Raw genomic sequence first — 18,833 nt, 5'->3', positions numbered from 1 at the left:
GTCTCTATTTAACTGTTTGAACACAAGAAACACAGTTATAATGTCTATTGTAATGTCCTTGCCTAGTAATTCTAACATCTGTATCAGTTCTGGGTTAGTTTCAGTAGATTGGTTTTTATCCTTATTATGGGTTACATTTTTTTTGCTAGTCTGTTCTAGGAGCTGTGTTATGGATTGAACTGTGTTTTCTGTTCATTTATCGGTTGAATCCCTAATCCTCAACGTGACTGTGTCTGGAGATAGGGCCTTCTTATAAAGCTATACTAATTAATATTGTAGAGTTTTGGTATATCAATAGAAAGACAAATGGAACACAATAGAAAGTCCAGAAACAGACCTTTAAATATATGAAACAAACTCAAACATATTATGAAACACATGATGAAGATGGTACTTCATAGTCAGAAATAAAATTATGCATTGTTTTAAAAAATGGTGTCAGGACAGCAGGCTACCCATTTAGAAATGGATAAGTTAGATTCCTTTCTAAAATCATGGAATACTCGAACAAGACAATAAGAGATAAGAAAAAAATGGGATATCATGAAATCCAAATGTATTAAATATAAAAAGTGAAAACAAAGTTACAGTAGAGCATGAAATAAAAATAAAAGTTGTTATGAAGATGTAAGTTTGATTTTAAGGTTATCCATAATACATTACTAAGCAAAAAAAAAAAACCAAAAAAACAAAAAAAACAAAACAAACCAAAAAAAACCTTACACACTATAAGGTAGAGTTCTAGTTTTGTAAAAAAATTTATATGCTTACATAATGCATTGGACAGGACTCTTTGGTTGCAAGAAACAGAAACCCATCCAATTAAATTCAAATGAAAATAAGAGATTTTTGTTTTTGTTTATGTTCATATAACCAAACCAAGAAACACAGTGTCTGTGGGGAATGGAACTCAGGTTCAACAGGATCCAGCACTCAAAGGCACCAGGACTCACTTTTTGTCTCTTCGTTTTTTTGTTACATCTTCTGTCTCTGTGCTGGTCTTATTCTACTGGGGTCTTCCACATGACAGAGGAACTGGTTACTAGCTGCCCTATAGTCATATCTTTAGGGCCCTCAGTTTAGGGAGAGAGGAGATCTACCTTCCTACCCAAACCTTGGGCAGCCATCATTGTGAGTTGTCACTCCTATGCCTGGGATCAGCAGCCCCATTTGAATCACAAACTGAAAAAAGTTTCCCAATGGAGAGGGATTTATGGTATCAGAAATGCAGGAGAGGCCAGGTGTAGTGGCTCACGCCTGTAATCCCAGCACTTTGGGAGGCCGAGGTGGGTGGACCATGAGGTCAGCAGATTGAGGCCATCCTGATTAACATGGTGAAACCCCATCTCTACTAAAAATACAAAAAATTAGCCGAATGTGGTGGCAGGCGCCTATAGTCCCAGCTACATGGGAGGCTGAGGCAGGAGAATTGTTTGAACCCTGGAGGTGGAGGTTACAGTGAGCCGAGATCACACCACTGCACTCCAGCCTGGGCAACAGAGTGAGACTCTATCTCAAACAAAACAAAACAAAAAAGAAATGCAGGAGAGGTGGGGAAGGATGCTAGGGAAAATAAGCAGGAATTGTCTTGTTAAATATGTATATAATATATCCATAGTTACGATTAGACATAGCTATGGCTATAGATATAGATGTGTATATGTATACATGTGGGTGGTAAGGAAAACTGAACTATGGGTATGACATTTGTTGTCTCTATGGTGGGTTTTTTTTTTTTTTTTTTGAGACAGTCTCACTCTATCACCCAGGCTGGAGTTCAGTGGCATGATCTCAGCTCACTGCAATCTCTGCCTTCTGGGTTCAAGTGATTCTCCTGCCTCAGTCTCCCGAGTAGCTGGGACTATAGGCACACACCACCACGCCTGGCTAATTTTTGTATTTTTAGTAGAGACGGGTTTATGTTGGCCAGGCTGGTCTCAAACTCCTGACCTCAGGTGATCTGCCCACCTTGGCCTCCCAAAGTGCTGGGATTATAGGTGTGAGCCACTGCGCCCAGCCTGGGGTGGGTTTTTTTTCTTACTTGGATTTTTTCTATAATTAATATCATTAGTTATATAATAAATAAAAGATTTAAAAAGAAACTGCACATTTTTTTCCTAAAAGCCTTTCATTACTTTCCTAACATAGATTTGCCCCTCCCACTAAAGCTATAGGCATGAGTTCTTTGACCTACAATGTAATTTGGAGCAGCCTCCTCTGCCGGGTACACAGCAGCTCTTCTATGTGGCTAGGTTGCCAGCCCATTTACATATCACACTACTTATGATGGCACTGGGTGAAATACCCTGACCAGTAGGGTCTGGCTCATTGTCACTGTTCCAAAGAGACTTATCCTTATATAATGTCATAAAAAAGGAACCCATTATCAGGGTCCAGGGAGACATGGGGAGGTCTCTATAGTGTTGTCAGTCATTTTTAGTCTTGGGAGAGTCTTCCCTTCTCCCCAGCATTAAGGATGTCATATTTTTTCAACAACAGGAAAACCATTCCTGAGGGCAGGGTCTGTGGTTGTCTTTTTCCTTGCTGTGTCTTGGTACCTAGTGCACAGCAGGACTCTAGAGGAATAAGTGATGCCACCTATGCTCCTTGGTTTCTCTGCCCTATCCCCTGTGCCCAGGGCACATGTCCAGAGGGTGGCATGGAATCCCTTGATTTTTTGGAGTCTGTGGGCCAAATCCCCCATTTTATCACCGGAGTCCCTCTGAGGCCTGCAAGCCAGGTGTGACCAGCTGTAATCCCCTCTCATTTCAGAGTCATTCTCCCTCCTCCCTCTCGTCTCCTTCCCTGTCCCCACTCCGCAGTTTGGTGTTCACTCTAGTTTCCTCCATGACTTGACTGAGGGACTCGGGTGACTCCTCTCGGGAGACGACTCTCGGCACTGCTGGAGCATTTCAAAAAACCCAGGTCTCTGTTCCAGTCTTGCTGATTAAATCCATGGTCCTCCTCCAAGCATAAGACTGGTCCCAACCATAGTCTCAACAAGAGAAAGGGAAGAAGTGGCCAAGCTGTTTTCTTCCTCTGTCCTTATCCAGAGAAAGTATTAGAACCCCAGGAGCACAGGAAGAGGAGAAACTAAAAAAATGAGCACAGACTTCCCGTTCTCACCACAGAAGTAATTTTTTGGTCACTAGGTCTGATCAGAGTTCCTCTTCCATTTGGAAGAGGAGGGCATCGCCTGAGTGTCCAGGAGAGCTGCCAGCCTTCCTGACTGGAAAGTGTGGCCAAGGCACCTGCCTGCTTCTCTGTCTTTTCTCCTGTCAGGCCAGGTGCCAGATAGAGCATCCAGAGGTTTGCACAGGAGAGATACTCAGGAAATACCTGCAGATGAGCATGCTCATGGGAAGATGGCTCGTGACTCCCTCTCTCTCCACAAAGTGGGAAATGAAACTTCTTATGGTTTGGGACTTTTATATCCACCTCCTCTGAAACCCCAGAGGGCCCACAACCCAGGATTCCATGCCTTTGCTCAGCTTCCTCATGCTGGATCATCCTTTCACCTCTCAGTATTCTACCTACCCGAGCCTCCATTTGCATCACTTGGACTAAATGCTCCCTGCCCCAGCCCCTTCCTATGCCATGGGCGCAGCCTCTTCCTATACCATGGGCCCAGCCTGCTGAGGCTTCCTTATCCTTTCCTGGGACCACTGAGAGGGCGTCTGGGGGGTCTATAAAGAATAACTCATGCCACAAACCAGCAGAGAAAACCCAACTTCTTGACCTAGGGGAAAAGGACCAGACACTCCCAAGGCATGTTGTGTGGCGGCTTCTTTCCTTCAAATGCTGCAGGAGGAGACCAGGACCCCTGCAAGGCTTCTTCTACCAGGGTCTTAAGTCATTTGGATTCTTCTCTATCCCCAGGCCCAGAAATAGGACAGGCTGTGGATGAAGGGCCAGGAGTCAGGAGCAGAAGGGCAGAGATGACTCTGGAGTTGGGCTGGGTCCCGAGCATGAGAGTCCAGAAGTAGAACATTCTAATCCTGTCTAAGCCCTGACGGAACCAATGCTCTGCAACCACACGAGACACCTGAAGAGAGTAGGAATCTTCATGGGTGTTCAGAGGCAGGCAGTGAGGTGGAGCCAGACCCTGGGGTTTGGGACTATTGAACGTCAAAATTTAGAGCAGACAGCAGATAGGGAAGCAATGAGACAGAACAAATGAGACACCATCTTTGTTACCCAGCTTCCTTCCCAGAGCTTCCCAGTGTGGGGTCCCCTCTGGGTTCCCTCATCCAGTCTGAGAAGTGACTCCAGCCTGAGGCCTGGTTAACTGGAGAGAGAGCATCGAGGGCCTGTAACTACAATGAGCTGCACATGGGCATGGGCTGAGCCTGCAGCCACCATCCTCCCAAGTACCAAAGGCAGCAGGAGCCCCTGAAAGCATAGGTAGATATTTCCTTGGCCCTGCTAGCTTAACCTCTAACCCTGGTCCCTGATACAGCCTGTCATCCAGCTCTACTGGCTCAGCCTCAGTAGGCCCAGGACAGCTTTCTTGTCCTGCGGCCAGAGCTTTTGTTCATTCCTGAGTAAAGAGTAAATCACACTTCCCCTTATGCTTTTGCTTTGAAGATGAATGAGAACTTCTGGAGACAGCGGAAAGAAGCAGCAGCTTCTAGAAGGCAGATCCCAGGCCACAGACTGTGTAAACATCAGAGTGGCATGATTAGCTATCAAGTCTCCCAGTCACTTACCATTCACCCATCCGTCCATGCATCCTCCATCCATTCATTCATCCATTCACCCATCCTCCAATTATCTGGACCAACTTCCTTCTTTTTTCTTTCCTTCCCTCCCTCTTTCCTCTCCTGTTTCCTACATTCCAAGAAATATTTGTATAGAGTCTGCCATGTGCCAGATTTCTCAGATTTGGCAGACTTCTTCAAAGCATGAGAAGCTACCCAGGAGAAAATTTAGTCCTTCACTGAGCTCCAAATAGGCTCCTCTGTGCCCTGAGCTTCTTGCACATATGGAATTCTCTATTCAAGGTTACAAGGAAGGAGAGAGGAAGCTGTGGACAGAGAGAGAGGAGAGAGAAACAGAACGATTCCTAGTCTGACGTTGCTGAGCACCTCTACTTTGTTTGAAAAGCTCACATGCTACAGGAAGCAGGGAGGAGAACTCAAGTCTTAGGTTTACATTTTGAATCTCCAAGTTACATATTATAAAGGAATATTGTATCAGCCAAGATGCACTAATAACAGGAAGCAGAATATTCTATTGCAATGGTTGCCTATTTGGTCTCCCTGCTTCCAGGCTTCCCCCAACCAGTCTGTGCTCCTCACTACAACCAGAGTGATGTTTCTACAGTGTCCCTGTCCTTGTCTCTCTCCTGCCTGAAGTCCTTAATTGGCCTCATGTCACTCACGAGCTAGAGGTCAAGCTCCTTGACATGATCAGAAGGATCTTCATAATCAGACCCCAGGTGCCTCTTCCACCCCATGTGAGTCCCCTTCCTGTTGGAATGTATATTTTACGTTCCAGCAATATTGCAACTATTTTCAGTTTGCCAAGCACTCCATGCTATTTTAAGCTCCATCCTTTGGCATATGTTTATCTTTCTACTGCAGTTTTTTTTTCCATTATTCCATTTCATATGCTTCTTTCAACTGGGCATATTTGTCTCTTGTGCTCATCACCTTGCAATTTATTTGCTCATGTCTGTCTTTCCTACTAGACTGTGAACTGCTTGGTGCAAGGATCGTGAGTTATTCATCACTGTGGCCCTATGCCTGGTAGAGCATCAGTACCTAGAAGGCACTCAGTCTGTATTTGTGGGGTGAATGGATGGGTGGATGGATGAAGACAATCTTACAAGAGAAATGGGATAGCTTTGGGACAAGATGGTTAATGTATCTATGTAACAGACCCCCAGAGAAGACAACAAATGGCCTCTTCCTGAAAGCTCAGACTTCTGATGAGGGGAGTGAGCCAGACAAGGTATCTAGTCAGGAATAGGGAAGTTGGGATGATATGGTGACCTGGTGTGGGACTGACTTCCTGTTTCCTCTAGATAAGAGCTCTTGGAGAGACAGGCAGCCAGAAGCGCCTGTGCTTCCAGGGTAAGGGTGAATACTCAGGATGACGGCGGAGAGGGAGGCCCCTGATGCACACTTCACTGTGGACAAACAGAACATCTCCCTCTGGCCCCGAGGCAAGCGACAGTCACTGCTGAGAACCTGCTCCGTGTTCCGTGTGCAAACCTGCCCTTTGCTGCTCCTTCAACACACATTTTCTTCTTCTTCCAACAGAGCCTCCTCCCAAGTCTGGTCCATCTCTGTTCCCGGGGAAAACACCCACAGTCCGTGCTGCATTAATCTGCCTGACGCTGGTTCTGGTCGCCTCTGTCCTGCTGCAGGCCGTCCTTTGTAAGTCCTCATGTTTCATCGTCTGGGCTTAGCTCCTCTCTGTGGCCAGCTGGCTCCCTCCAGATTCAGACCACTTGCCTGCTCTCCAGGTTTCTCCTGCCTCTGACTTTTTCATTTGTCTCCTTTCTCCTCTTTCCATGTGCAGTAACAGGGTGTGCCACCCCCAGTATGGTGAGCTGATGCTCTTCCCCTCCCAATTTCTGGGAGATTATTGGGATCAGCATTTGCACATTGGTGCTCAAGGATACATTCTTTTGTCCTCAGGAAACATTTATCTAGTTTTTCATGCTGTGCTATTTTCTTCCCCTCCATCCCCCACCAATCTGAGCTCTGCTCCTTGGATTTGGAGCCTTGTGGACAGTCCCTGACAGTGCAATGTCTTCTGACCCTGTGAAGGACTAAGCCTCATATGTCATTGGCCCCAACTCACCAGATGGAGAGCCTGACCAACGAGCCAACAGATCTCCATGACTCAGTCCCCTCAACAGGACCCGTTCGTGCTCTCTTCATTCTCCTGTCCCTGCAAAAATCATGTCTAGGGAGCCTTCCTACTCATTTGGTGTTGCGGGGTTTATCTTTCTTCCTCTTTTGGCTCTGTCAGGCTTCATGGCCTTTGCTGCTGGCAGAGCCTTCTTCCTCCTGCCATGGCTCCAGGAAGCAGAGGAAGGGGACCCGAGAAGCTGTTGGATTTTGTTTTCTCCCTCTGTGGCCTCGGGACATACTTGGTCTTAGACTTGTAGGCTCTGAGCAGAGTCCCCCTTCCCCCATCCTAGACCCCTGGCCTCTAACATGGCATTTTCCTCAGGGCTCGCCTTTGAGCCTCTTGGTTTATCTTTGATCCTCTCTCTGGTACCCAGGCCTGGGACCTGAGCAGAATGTGAAAGTGGGTAGGGCAAGGGAAGGGGAGACACAGTTTTATAATCTCCTTTTCCATGTTCTCTGGAGAAGAAGCCACTTCCAGATTAGTGGCTGGCTCTTCCCATGGTCACAGAGGGGCCCGTGGACAGATGTGAGGGAGTGGTGCTGTCCTAGCAGACAGCCACTGCAGGGGTTTCTGAAAGCAGAGGGATGGCAACCAAGGGGTGGGGTCCAGGGGGAATCAAGTTCTGGGGAGAGTGACAGGGCTCATGGAGGGCACCCCTTTATCAAATGTTCCATGAACACTCAGAGAAAATTCAGGACTGGTTTCTAACTCCTGCTTCTGCTTGCCTGTGAAATTTTCTCACAGAGAGCCTGTGTTTCATCAGTCTCCCCATTGTCTGTATCCACCTGTGTTCCTGGCACATGGTAGGTGCCCACTGCATGTTTGTTGTATGTTAATAAATGATTGGAGGGTTGGGGTGGCCCATTGGACTGTCCTGGTTCTTTGGGAAGCTTCATCCTGTTCCTTCCCTTCCCTTCCTTTGATCAACCTGACAACACTCCCACTCCGGTCCCTGGGGCTCCCCTCAGCTGACCTCCTGACTTTCTCAATCCCAGATCCCCGGTTTATGGGCAACATATCAGATGTAAAGACCAATGTCCAGTTGCTGAAAGGTCGTGTGGACAACATCAGCACCCTGGATTCTGAAATTAAAAAGAATAGTGATGGCATGGAGGCAGCTGGCGTTCAGATCCAGACGGTGAATGTGAGCCTGGGTTATGTGCGTTCTCAGTTCCTGAAGTTAAAAACCAGTGTGGAGAAGGCCAACGCACAGATCCAGATCTTAACAAGAAGTTGGGAAGAAGTCGGTACCTTAAAAGCCCAAATCCCAGAGTTAAAAAGTGATTTGGAGAAAGCCAGTGCTTTAAATACAAAGATCCGGGCACTCCAGGGCAGCTTGGACAATATGAGCAAGTTGCTCAAACGACAAGGTAAGTGACTCAGAAAATTACACTGAAGCTGACCAGCGGCCCAGGGGATCTTACCTGTCCCAGACCTGAGGTCACTGGGCTGGTGGGTTAGGGAGGAGGCCGGGGGGAAGAGAGGGGCAGCCATGGACTAGGAAGTTAAGGAGGGAGGGTAGGTTGGGAAGGACTTAGGCGCGGTTAGGAGAAAAGAGACCAGGGTCCAGCTAGAGTTCCCACATCAAAGTGCAGAATGTAAAAGCATTAGGCGATGTCCACCCCAGCCCATACCTCGTCATTTCTCATCAAGTTCCTTTCTAGAGTCCAGGGGCTCAGCCACTTGTCATGGCCGATGGAGGGTTGCTTCCCCCATGGGAAAGACACTCTTTGTCCATCCTCTTGCATTCTAACCTCTCCAGTCCCAGAGACTCTATTAGTCTCTGTCTGACTTTCAGGATTTGAAAGAGTGTCCCAAATCCCCTACACAAGGACCCAAGGACACCAGAGCACAGCTCCATTTGCTGCTGTCTCTGAGACCTCATTCAAGTGCCCCCACCAAGCCAGCACCCCAAGAAATCAAGAATACCAGCGTTCACTTTTACCTCTTGTTCTCTAGATGACATTCTACAGGTGGTTTCTCAAGGCTGGAGGTACTTCAAGGGGAACTTCTATTACTTTTCTCTCATCACAAAGACCTGGTATAGTGCCCAGCAGTTCTGTGTGTCCAGGAATTCACACCTGACCTCGGTGACCTCAGAGAGTGAGCAGGTGAGTGTTGTGCCTGTGGGCTCTGGCAAGGGGGCGTATGAGCACTGGGCATACGGGAGGATGGGCAAGATTATACTGTGCAAACAAAAATCCCCAAATATTGATGACCTAATGAAGAAGGATTAGTTCTCGATACCATGTCTAATAAGGGCCAGCAAGGGGGCTGTGCTCACTCTCGCTACTCAAGGACCCAGGCCGAAGGAGTCTTCATCTGAACATGTTTCCACAATTGCTGGGGCAGGAAAAGGGAACTTGACATATTGTGCAAAGCTTCTGCCCCGATTTAACATACCTCATTTTTGCTTACATTTCACTGGCTTAAGTTATGTTAAGTAAGTTAAGTAAGTTCCTGGATTCCAGTACTCCTGGAACAGGGCAGAGAGGAGCTACTTTCCATGTGCCCAGAAAAAAAGAAATATTTGTGAACAGCGTTAATGATTCCACATGACTCAAGAAGTCTCCTGCCTGGTGAGGCAGAAATTGGGCAGGCCTTTTTCATCTGGGTGGTGGGATAGCAGCTCAGGTCAGAGCCTGCGCTCTGGAGTAGTTCTAGAGCCCTAACCTTGCCATCTAACTAGTCCTAGCAGCTTGGGTGGAATACCCAACTTCACTGGGCAAACTTCACTGGCCCTCACTTGATGAAACATGCATGGTGATGGCACCTGCCTCAGAGGAAAGGAGTGAATGCATATGGGGGACTCAGCACAGTGCCGTATGTGGATTCAGGTGTTGTCATATGAACCATTCTCTCGTGGTCCATGCTCTGGAGTTCAGCTGAGGCCTTCCTGTGCTTCAGCACCTGCTTCCTGAGTGGCAGAAATGCTTAAGTCCTGAGCCTGTTAGCTGCAGGGCAGGGACACATCATAATCTGGAAGATGAAATCTGGGTTCTGGGTAAGGGCAGGAAGAGGCTTGAGAGGCCAGTGTGTGCAGTGCATCTGTGGGTCAGGGCTGTCACTGAGCATAGGTGAAGAACACCCGGAGACAGGTGATCAAGCTCTGAGTGTGACCGCACCTCTGCTTATCCTGTCTTTCCTACAGGAGTTTCTGTATAAAATGGCGGGGGGACTCACCTACTGGATTGGCCTGACTAAAGCAGGGACAGAAGGGGACTGGTCCTGGGTGGATGACACGCCATTCAACAAGGTCCAAAGTGCGAAGTAAGTCCCAGGAGCCCTCTCTGCCAGCCTGACTTTCCCCGGCCATGGCCAGGGCATGAAGGGAGTGGGGGCGATGTTCCCCATGAGGCAGGGTTTCTGATTCTTCCCTGTGCTAGGGTGACAGGAGCATTGCAACCAAGATCTAGCACAATCCTGTCACTAACTGGCTGTGGGATCTGGGCCCTCCACGCCCTCTGGGGTTTGGTAGCAAGGCCTTCTACCTGGCCAGCTTCAGCAGGAATCCTGTCATGAGTCTAGGTCTTCACAGTGTGGGTTTGTGTAGGGACTTGAGAGTGGTGGGTTGGTTTTGCCTGGACTTGGGGCGTGAGTGAAAGCTTAGAGGTCTAAGTCTCGCTAGTCCCCTTCCTTTTAGGCTTGGGTGCAGACATTTACTATGCCATTCCCTAGGACTCAAGCTGGGGTTGAGTTAACTCATTTCTTCACTGGAAATAAGTTCTTCTTGGTTTTCCACTTTGTAAACCTTTATTTCTCCCTCTTGGTAGGTTCTGGATCCCAGGTGAGCCCAACAATACTGGGAACAATGAACACTGTGGCAATATAAGGGCTTCTTCGCTTCAGGCCTGGAATGATGCCCAATGTGACAAAACGTTTCTTTTCATCTGTAAGCGACCCTACGTCCCGTCAGAACCATGACAGAACAGGCTCCCAAGCTCACTCTTTGAACTCCAACGCTTGTCAAACACGAGGAAATGCCTCTTTCTCCCCCAGACTCCAGGATGACTTTTCACGTTAATTTTCCTTGCTTCAAAATTGTCCCACAGTGGCATTCTGGAGTCCGTCTGTCTTGGCTGGAAATTCTCTGACCCCATGGAGGCAGCTGGAATGGAAAGGAGAATTCAGGTTAAAGTGGGAGGGGTAGGTAGAGAGGATTTAGAAGTTCCAATTGCCCTGCTAAGGAGGATTAAGACCCGTAATCCGGGACAACACCTGGGGTTTTCCACTTCTTCAGAGAAGCCTCAGCTTCATCACATCAAAGTTATTTCAGAGCAACCAAGCAATTCTGCTGATATTGTCATTCAGGGCTTTTCTTGGCCAAACCCTCTAGAATTTCCACGTGTCTGCTTAGCTGTGCTGGCAGCTAGCAGCTGGCTGTGTTTGCAGTGGGAATAGCTCTGTTCTTGGAGATCCTGCTCATGGTATATCCTCAGTGGCTTGTTCATCCACATCATCTAAAGCCTGAACCTCTTCTTCTCTGGTTCAAGTCAGCGGCTGACATGGACTTGTATCTCCTTCAGAACTTGGCCAGTACCCAGACTCCCTTCTCCTTCCACTCCCTTAGTACACCCGGGTGCCCAGCCCTGCCTTCCGCCCAGTGTCCATCCAGCCTCTGTCCTCACCTCCCCGGCACCTCCTCCTCCTTCTGCATTTCCTGTCTTCCTGTGTCTTGTGCATGGGAAGCAGCCTTCAGTGCCTTCATGAATTCACCTTCCATCTTCCTCAGAATAAAATGCTGCCTGGGTCAAGGCCTCACTCCACGTGCACTTTTTCATTCCTGGTTGTCCATGTGAATATGTGGGAAAGGCAGTCTCCTCTGCTGGACATGAAGTTCTAGAGTATCATCAAGAAACATCTGGGGAGTCAAAAATAACAAGGACTAGGGAAGTTTCAGCCCTGGAAATGCCACAAAATGTGACTAGTACTTATTTCTAGTTTTTATTAAAATAAAGTAGAGCAAGGTCTCCAAGGTCTCCAGTGTCACGATCTTGGTGGTCTTTCTTCTTGGGTGTTCACTGGACAATCTTCTAGTTTCTAGCTCAATTCCCAAGAATGAGTTTCAGCAGGTTTCCCACTCTTCACAGAGACCCAGTTCCACAGGCATCAATTCCAAATCTCAAGTCCAGTGGCCAAAGTAGGAATCCAGGCAGCAGCCACCACAGAGAGGAGGGGAGAGTAGCACTCTACTCAGGTCCTCATTAGGGTCCACAGGAAAAGATGCTTCATTAAATGACTGTGACCAGCAGTGTGCTGTTCTGGGTGCAAATGGGTCAGAGCTGAGGGTACAGGCTTGCATTGTAAGACCTGAAATAGCATGTGCTGCTGTGACATTTTATGCCTCACAGGGCCCCAAAGACCTAACCCTGAGTTCCCTGCCTCTCACCAGATATGCCCTTGCCCTCAGTCCTCACCTGGCTGGTTTCCTATCGTCTGGGACCAGCTGCACTCCACCCAGTTTTCTACTTAATGGATTTCACTTCTCTGCCAGCCTGATAAACTATTCAAAAAAGCTAATCACATCCTCCTAAGGAACCCGGGGCACCTCATCATTTTGTTACTACAAGGCCTGCCTCCCACAGCCCTGGCTGGTTCACTCTGCTCCTGAGGGTGACCCCGTGTGGCCCTGCATGGCTTGTGATATCTTTCCCCACTAGTAAACTGCTGTCAATCTCACCTGCCCAGTGTCAAATGTCGTGTTTTGGCCATCTTGTCATATTTAGGGCAGGGGATCCCTCCCTCACCAATGGAGAAAATGGGAGGTGACAAAAACAAGGCTGGTTGGGGATCTCTGGTTGGTTTTGGCAAAGAGATGAGCTGGGAAAATCAGACCATTTCTCTGGGAAAGAATTTGAACCAGGAAGTAGCAAGGGGATGAGGCTGTTAACAGAAGGAAGTTGAGCTGGAAGGCCCTGAGTTAGAGAAAGGCTGGAGGGGCCATCACAGGGCACTGGAAGAAACTAGCAATGAGCAGAAGCTACAAGGCAGAGGAAAGACATGAATGCAGGCCGGGGTCGGTGGCTCACGCCTGTAATCCCAGCACTTTGGGAGGCCGAAGTGGGTGGGTCACCTGAGGTCAGGAGTTCGAGACAGCCTGGCCAACATGATGAAACCCCATCTCTACCAAAAATACAAAAATTAGCCGGGCATGGTGGTGGGTGCCTGTAATTCCAGCTACTTGGGAGACCGAGGCAGGAGAATCACTTGAACCTGAGAGGCGGAGGTTGCAGTGAGCCGAGATCCCACCACTGCACTACAGCCTGGGTGATAGGGCAAGACTCTGTTTCAAAAAAAAAAAAAAAAAAAATTAGTGACTGCAGAGGATTATAGCTGTCAGAGAAAAGAGAATGGCTCGAGGAGTTGTGATGGAGGTCCTGGAGGGCAGGCTGAGGGGCTCTGGTTGCTCCTGTTCTCAGTGCTGCCTCAGATCCTCCCAGCCCTTCTGATCCTCCTGGGTTCTGTGCATGGGGACCTTACGAGGCTTGTGCTCCTGACCCTGCCCGTTGCTTTTTCTTGAAACTGAAAGAGCCTGAGTCAGTGAGGATGTGTTTTTACCTGGAGTCTGTGCCCCAGCCTGGACCCAGCAAGTGCAGCATTGCCTTGGCTTCCTCCCTTGAGGAAGCTGGGACACCTGCTGCTTTGCTTTGTCATGTGAGCTTGGCTGCCTCCCCTACTGTATGCACATCTTACTTCTCCAGGGAGGTCGCTACATGGGCACCTGCCCTTCTGCTGGCAGTGCGGTCTCGCCCAGGAGTCCCACCATTGATAATGCTGTAGTCCTGTCTCTAGCGGGTCTTGGGGCATTATCAATACCTGGGCAGCTCCTCGGGTCATGGACCCCACAGTATTTCTTGTGAAATTCTGGGGATTTTTCCATTGTCAGGTGAAAAGTTGGGAGCCAGGGACAGGTGAGAACTTTTTCTCAGTCAATTTGGGTATTTATTGTATTCTATAAGTTTTTTTTTTGTTCATTTGTTTTCTTTTTTTGTTTTTTCTGATTTGGCAGGTTGACAAGGTTTGACATGCCCTCTTTCAATGTTGCAATAAAATACTCTTGAAAAATTTATCCTTTTGTGCTTGAATAGAAAAGAAAAAGAGAAAAAAATACTTGATTCACCCCTACTGACCAACTAGTCCTAATGCTTGTGGACATGTACTATAATATTTTATTTTTGTTTTCATGCTTTATTGATCTATCTATAATTACTTCATTTTCTCTTTCTTTGTCCTTCTGTCTCACTTTCTCTTTCTCTCTCTCCTCTTTTTCTCATATTGTATGAGCTATGCTTTCTTTGCTTTAATTTTCCCAGTGCTTTGGAAGATAAACCATTATTTAGGTGGGGTGTGTGCGTGTGTGTGCACGTGTGTGTGTGCATGTGTGTGTGTGCGTGTGTGTGCGTGCATGTGTGTAGTCTAGCACTTTCCCTTTTTCTTTTCTTTTTTTTTTTTTTTTGAGACGGAGTCTTGCTCTGCCGCCCAGGCTGGAGTACAGTGGCGCGATCTCGGCTCCCTGCAAGCTCCGCCTCCCGGGTTTACGCCATTCTCCTGCCTCAGCCTCCTGAGTAGCTGGGACTACAGGCGCCTGCCACCGCGCCCGGCTGATTTTTTGTATTTTTAGTAGAGATGGGGTTTCACCGTGGTCTCGATCTCCTGACCTTGTGATCCGCCCGCCTCGGCCTCCCAAAGTGCTGGGATTACAGGCGTGAGCCACTGCGCCCAGCCGCACTTTCCATTTTTCTTACAAAGCACCCTGGCTTCTGGGATTATTGGCATTATTCCTGGCATTGTCACCCTGGTTGGGGCTGGGCCCTGGGCATGGGGACTGCCACTGGATCCCTTGGTGACCCCACCTGGCCAGGGCTCCGGGCAGCCCCCAGCAGGGCAATGCATTGCCTCCTTCAGAGATTTCAGGCCCTCCTTTCTCTCTACCTCTCTGTTCACACCCCAGACCTCCAAGAACCTCCCCTCCTATCTGTCCCAAGGCAACTTCCTTCTTTTTTTTAGGTTTTAGAATGAATCTTTGTTTTTTGGGGAGAAAACACAGGCTACCCAATTTATGATAAACTCAGTGTGTTTTCAACAAGGAAATTTTTATTGTTCTATGGGAGCCTAAAGCGAAAGGATTTCCTAAGGCTTCATGAGGAAAAGGCACATAAGCTGGGCCTTGAGAGGAGCAGAATTTAGGCAGTGAGTGGGATGGGGGCACAGACGAGGAAAAAGAGAGGAAACAGAAAATACAGAGGAGTGTGACAGGCCTGAGGCAGCAAGAGAAGTCCAGTCTAGCTGGAGTGTGGTGTGGGGTGAAGCAGCGGGCAGGCAGCTCTTCGGGGGCCTTCAAAGCCAAAGGAGGGGTTTTGGATTTTATTTGAAGGACAACGAGGAACCACTGAAGTGTTTTAGGCAGATGAGTGACATGATCCCAATTGTTCTGTTTTTTACTTAGTGTTGAAGAAGCGTGACAAATGATTTGTTACATTTGAAAGCTTAAATGCTTCCAGGAATAACAAGATCTACAGACATGCAATAGAACTATGTCACTGGAAAACATTTGTCACACTTTTGTGGTTCTTCTTTTATCCTGAGCAGCTTCTTGTTTTAGGTATCTTCCTGTATTTTGAATTGACCTTCTCAAGTTAGAGGCAGAACTAACACTTACAACCTTACTTGCAGAAAAGTGCAGGCATGAGGTTAGATGCTTTGGGAGGCCCTTTGGGAGGCCAAGACAGGAGGATCACTTGATGCCAGGAGTTGAAAACCAGCTTGGTCAACCCAGTGGGACCCCGTCTCCACAAAAAATACCAAAAAAATTAGCTGGGTATGGTAGCGCAGACTTGTAATCCTAGCTCTTGGGAGGCTGAGGTGGGAGAATTGCTTGGGCTCAAGAGGTTGAGGCTGCAATGAGCCATGATCACACCACTGCACTCTAGCCTGGGCTACAGAGCAAGACCCTGTTTTAATTTTATTTAATATTTATTTATTTATTTGTGTATTTATTTATTTTTAAAGTGCAGTCATGTGACCCAGGGACCACCAGTCGGATTCAACCATGCGAGACCTTTAATTTGTCCCGGTGGTTTTTCAGAGCTCAGACTAGATTTAGTGCTGTCATTCCCAGAACCAGGTCAGTGTTCTTGGAGCATTCCTCCTGCCAGCATAGGCTCTAAAGCTTGACTCTGGTCTTCTGAGATTCCATAATTACTACCTTATGTCTCATTTTAATTTTGAATTTTTTATTTTATTTATTTATTTTTTAAGACAAATCGCTCTCTCTCCCAGTTTGGAGTGCAGTGGCATGATCTCGGCTCACTGCAAGCTCCGCTTCCCAGATTCACACCATTCTCCTACCTCGGACTCCCAAGTAGCTGGGACTACAGGCGCCCACCACCACGCATGGCTAACTTTTTGTATTTTTAGTAGAGACGGGGTTTCACCATGTTATCCAGGATGGTAATTTCAATTTTTTTTTTTGAAACAGGGCCTCCCTTTGCCACCCAGATTGGAGTATAGTGACACCACCATAGCTCACTGCAGCCTTGAACTCCTGGGTTCAAGGCATCCTCCAGCCTCAACTGGCTGAGTACCTAGAACCTCAGGTGAGCACCACCATGCCCAGCTAACTTTTTTTTTTTTAAATTTTAGTAGAGATGAGGTCTTGCTATGCTGCCCAGGCTGGTTTCAAACTCCTGAGCTCAGGTGATCCTCCTGCCTCAGCTTCCCAAAGTGCTGGGATTACAGGTGTGAGTTGCCACACCCAGCCACCCCTAATATCTTTTAAAAAATACCTTTTTAGGCTGGGCTCAGTGGCTCATGCCTGTGTTTACAGAACACAGAACTCAAGGAGAATCTCTTGATCCCAGGAGTTTGAGGTCAGCCTGGGCAACATAGGGAGACCCTGTCTCTACAAAACAAACAAACAAACAAACAAACAAAAACAGAAAAACAAAACAGAACTTAGCTGTGTGTGGTGGCATGTGCCTGTAGTCCCAGGAACTCAAGAGGCTGAGGAGGGAGAACTGCTTGAACCTGGGAGGTCAAGGCTGCAGTGAGCTGCAATCACACCACTGTACTCCAGCCTGGGCAATAGAGTGAGACCCTGTCTCCAAAATTTTTTTTAAAACTTTGCATTATAGAATAGTTTTAGCTTTACAGAAAAATTGTGAAGATAATATAGAGAGTTTCCATATACCCACCCTTTCCCATTTCCTTTATTGTTAACACCTTATATTAGTATGGTACATTTGTCACAATTAATGAACCAATGTTTAACTGAAGTCCATACTTTATTCAGATTTCCCTGGTTTTCCCCTAACAGCCTTTTTCTCTTGTAGGATCCCATCCAGAATACCACGTTATATTTAGTCATCATGTCTCCTTGGGATCCCCTTGGCTGTGACATTTTCTCAGACTTTCCTTGTTTTTGATAACCTTGACAGTTTTGAGGAGCCCACTGGTCAGGTACTTTGTAGATTGCCCCTTAAATGAAATTTGTCTGGTGTTTTTCTCATGATTAGACTGGGGTACTGAGTTTCAGGAGGAAGATCATGGAGATAAAGGGCAATTCTTATCACATCCTATCAAGGGTACATACCATCAATAGAATTCATTACTGTTGGTGTTGACCTTGATCTCCAGGCTCCGGTAGTGTTTGCCAAGTTTATTGACTCCAGAGTTACTCTTTTCTCCCTTTTCCTACACTGAACTTTTTGGAAGGAAGTCACTACATGGAGCTCACACTGAAAGAGTAGGAAGTTACACTCTACTTTTCTCAGACTGGAATATTTACATAAAACATTTGGACATTTTCTGCCTGAGATTTATCTATTTATTTACTTACTCAGACATTCATTTACGTCAGTATGGACTCACGGATATTTCTTTTACACTTTGGGTTATAATCCAATGCTACTTTATTTGTTTTTGTTTTTGTTTTCTCTCAAATTGTTCTGGCTTTGGCCATTGGGAGCTCCTTCATTGGTTCCTGTGTCATTTGACATATTTCCATCACTTTTTTTTTTTTTGTAACAAAGCATCTCCTTACTTTCTGGTGCTACAAGATGCTCCAGGCTCAGCTTGTGTATTTCCTGCCACAGTTCTAGAGTCAGCCATTTCTCTAATGAGCCCTGGTTTCTTTTTTTTGGAGAATGGTGTTAGAAACCAAAACCTGGGTGCTGTGTGGCTGTTGCTATTAGAACGTCATTGCCTCTCCCAGCTGAGAGAGCTAAGTAATATTTGTGTGTACACCTAATTTTTTTTGTAAAGATCATTATGCTTGCACCGTGGTGACAGGACTTGAGAGTGGGTAAGAGGAGAGGCAGGGACAACAGTTAGGAGACAGATGGAATAAAAGCCAGGTGAGATGGTGGTTTGCATTCAGGCCTGTAAATGTGATGAATTGTTGTTGCTATATTTTGTGGGGTGTACACTTTGTACTGATGAATGCAAGTGCTCACATCATGTCAAGAAGCTGTCCCCACTATTAAATAAAATGGCCTGGATTGGAAAAAAAAAAAAAAAAAAAGGAATCCGCCTATCTCCCTCTCCTGGCTCTGGCCCTCTCTGGTTTGGCTTTAGAGCCAGGTAGACTCTCCCTTTCTTTTCTTTCGTTCTTTCTTTCTTTCTTTCTTTCTTTCTTTCTTTCTTCTTTCTTTCTCTCTCTCTCTCCTTCTTTCTTTCTTCTTTCTTTCTTTCTGTCTCTCTCTTTTCTTCTCTTTCTTTTTTCTGTCTCTCTTTCTTCTTTCCCTCCTTCCTTCTTCCCTCCCTCCCTCCCTTCTTTCTTTCTCTTTCTTTCGTTCTTCTTTCTTTCTTTCTTTCTCTCTCTCTCTCTCTCTCCCCTCCCTCTCCCTCTCCTCTCTCTCTCCTTTCTCTCTTTCGTCTTTCTTGAGACGGAGTCTTCCTCTGTCGCCCAGGCTGGAGTGCAGTGGCGTACTCTCGCCTCACTGCAACCTCTGCCTCCCAGGTTCAAA

At 47.0% G+C, this 18,833-nt stretch overlaps 1 protein-coding gene across 2 annotated transcripts; it reads left to right on the top strand.

The window, feature by feature from the left end:
- Positions 1–6,049: 6,049 nt before the first annotated feature.
- On the top strand, positions 6,050–12,479 carry CD207 (CD207 molecule). 2 transcript variants are annotated; one of them, XM_033175013.1, is made up of 7 exons: positions 6,057–6,169; positions 6,267–6,383; positions 7,863–8,237; positions 8,827–8,978; positions 10,019–10,137; positions 10,641–10,654; positions 12,260–12,479. In XM_033175013.1, the coding sequence occupies exons 1-7, from the start codon at positions 6,097–6,099 to the stop codon at positions 12,364–12,366; spliced, it is 957 nt and encodes a 318-aa protein (XP_033030904.1). In that variant the 5' UTR covers positions 6,057–6,096; the 3' UTR covers positions 12,367–12,479. The 2 variants fall into 2 exon arrangements, with proteins under 2 accessions (XP_033030903.1, XP_033030904.1); XM_033175012.1 differs by lacking the exon at positions 12,260–12,479 and having other exon boundaries at positions 6,050–6,169; positions 10,641–11,631.
- Positions 12,480–18,833: the final 6,354 nt, after the last annotated feature.

This window comes from Trachypithecus francoisi, unplaced genomic scaffold (genome assembly GCF_009764315.1).
Source record: "Trachypithecus francoisi isolate TF-2019V2 unplaced genomic scaffold, Tfra_2.0 Lachesis_group17, whole genome shotgun sequence".
Taxonomy (NCBI): domain Eukaryota; kingdom Metazoa; phylum Chordata; class Mammalia; order Primates; family Cercopithecidae; genus Trachypithecus; species Trachypithecus francoisi.
The sequence above is the reverse complement of the archived record's forward strand: the minus strand, read 5'-3'. Positions and strand labels throughout refer to the sequence as shown.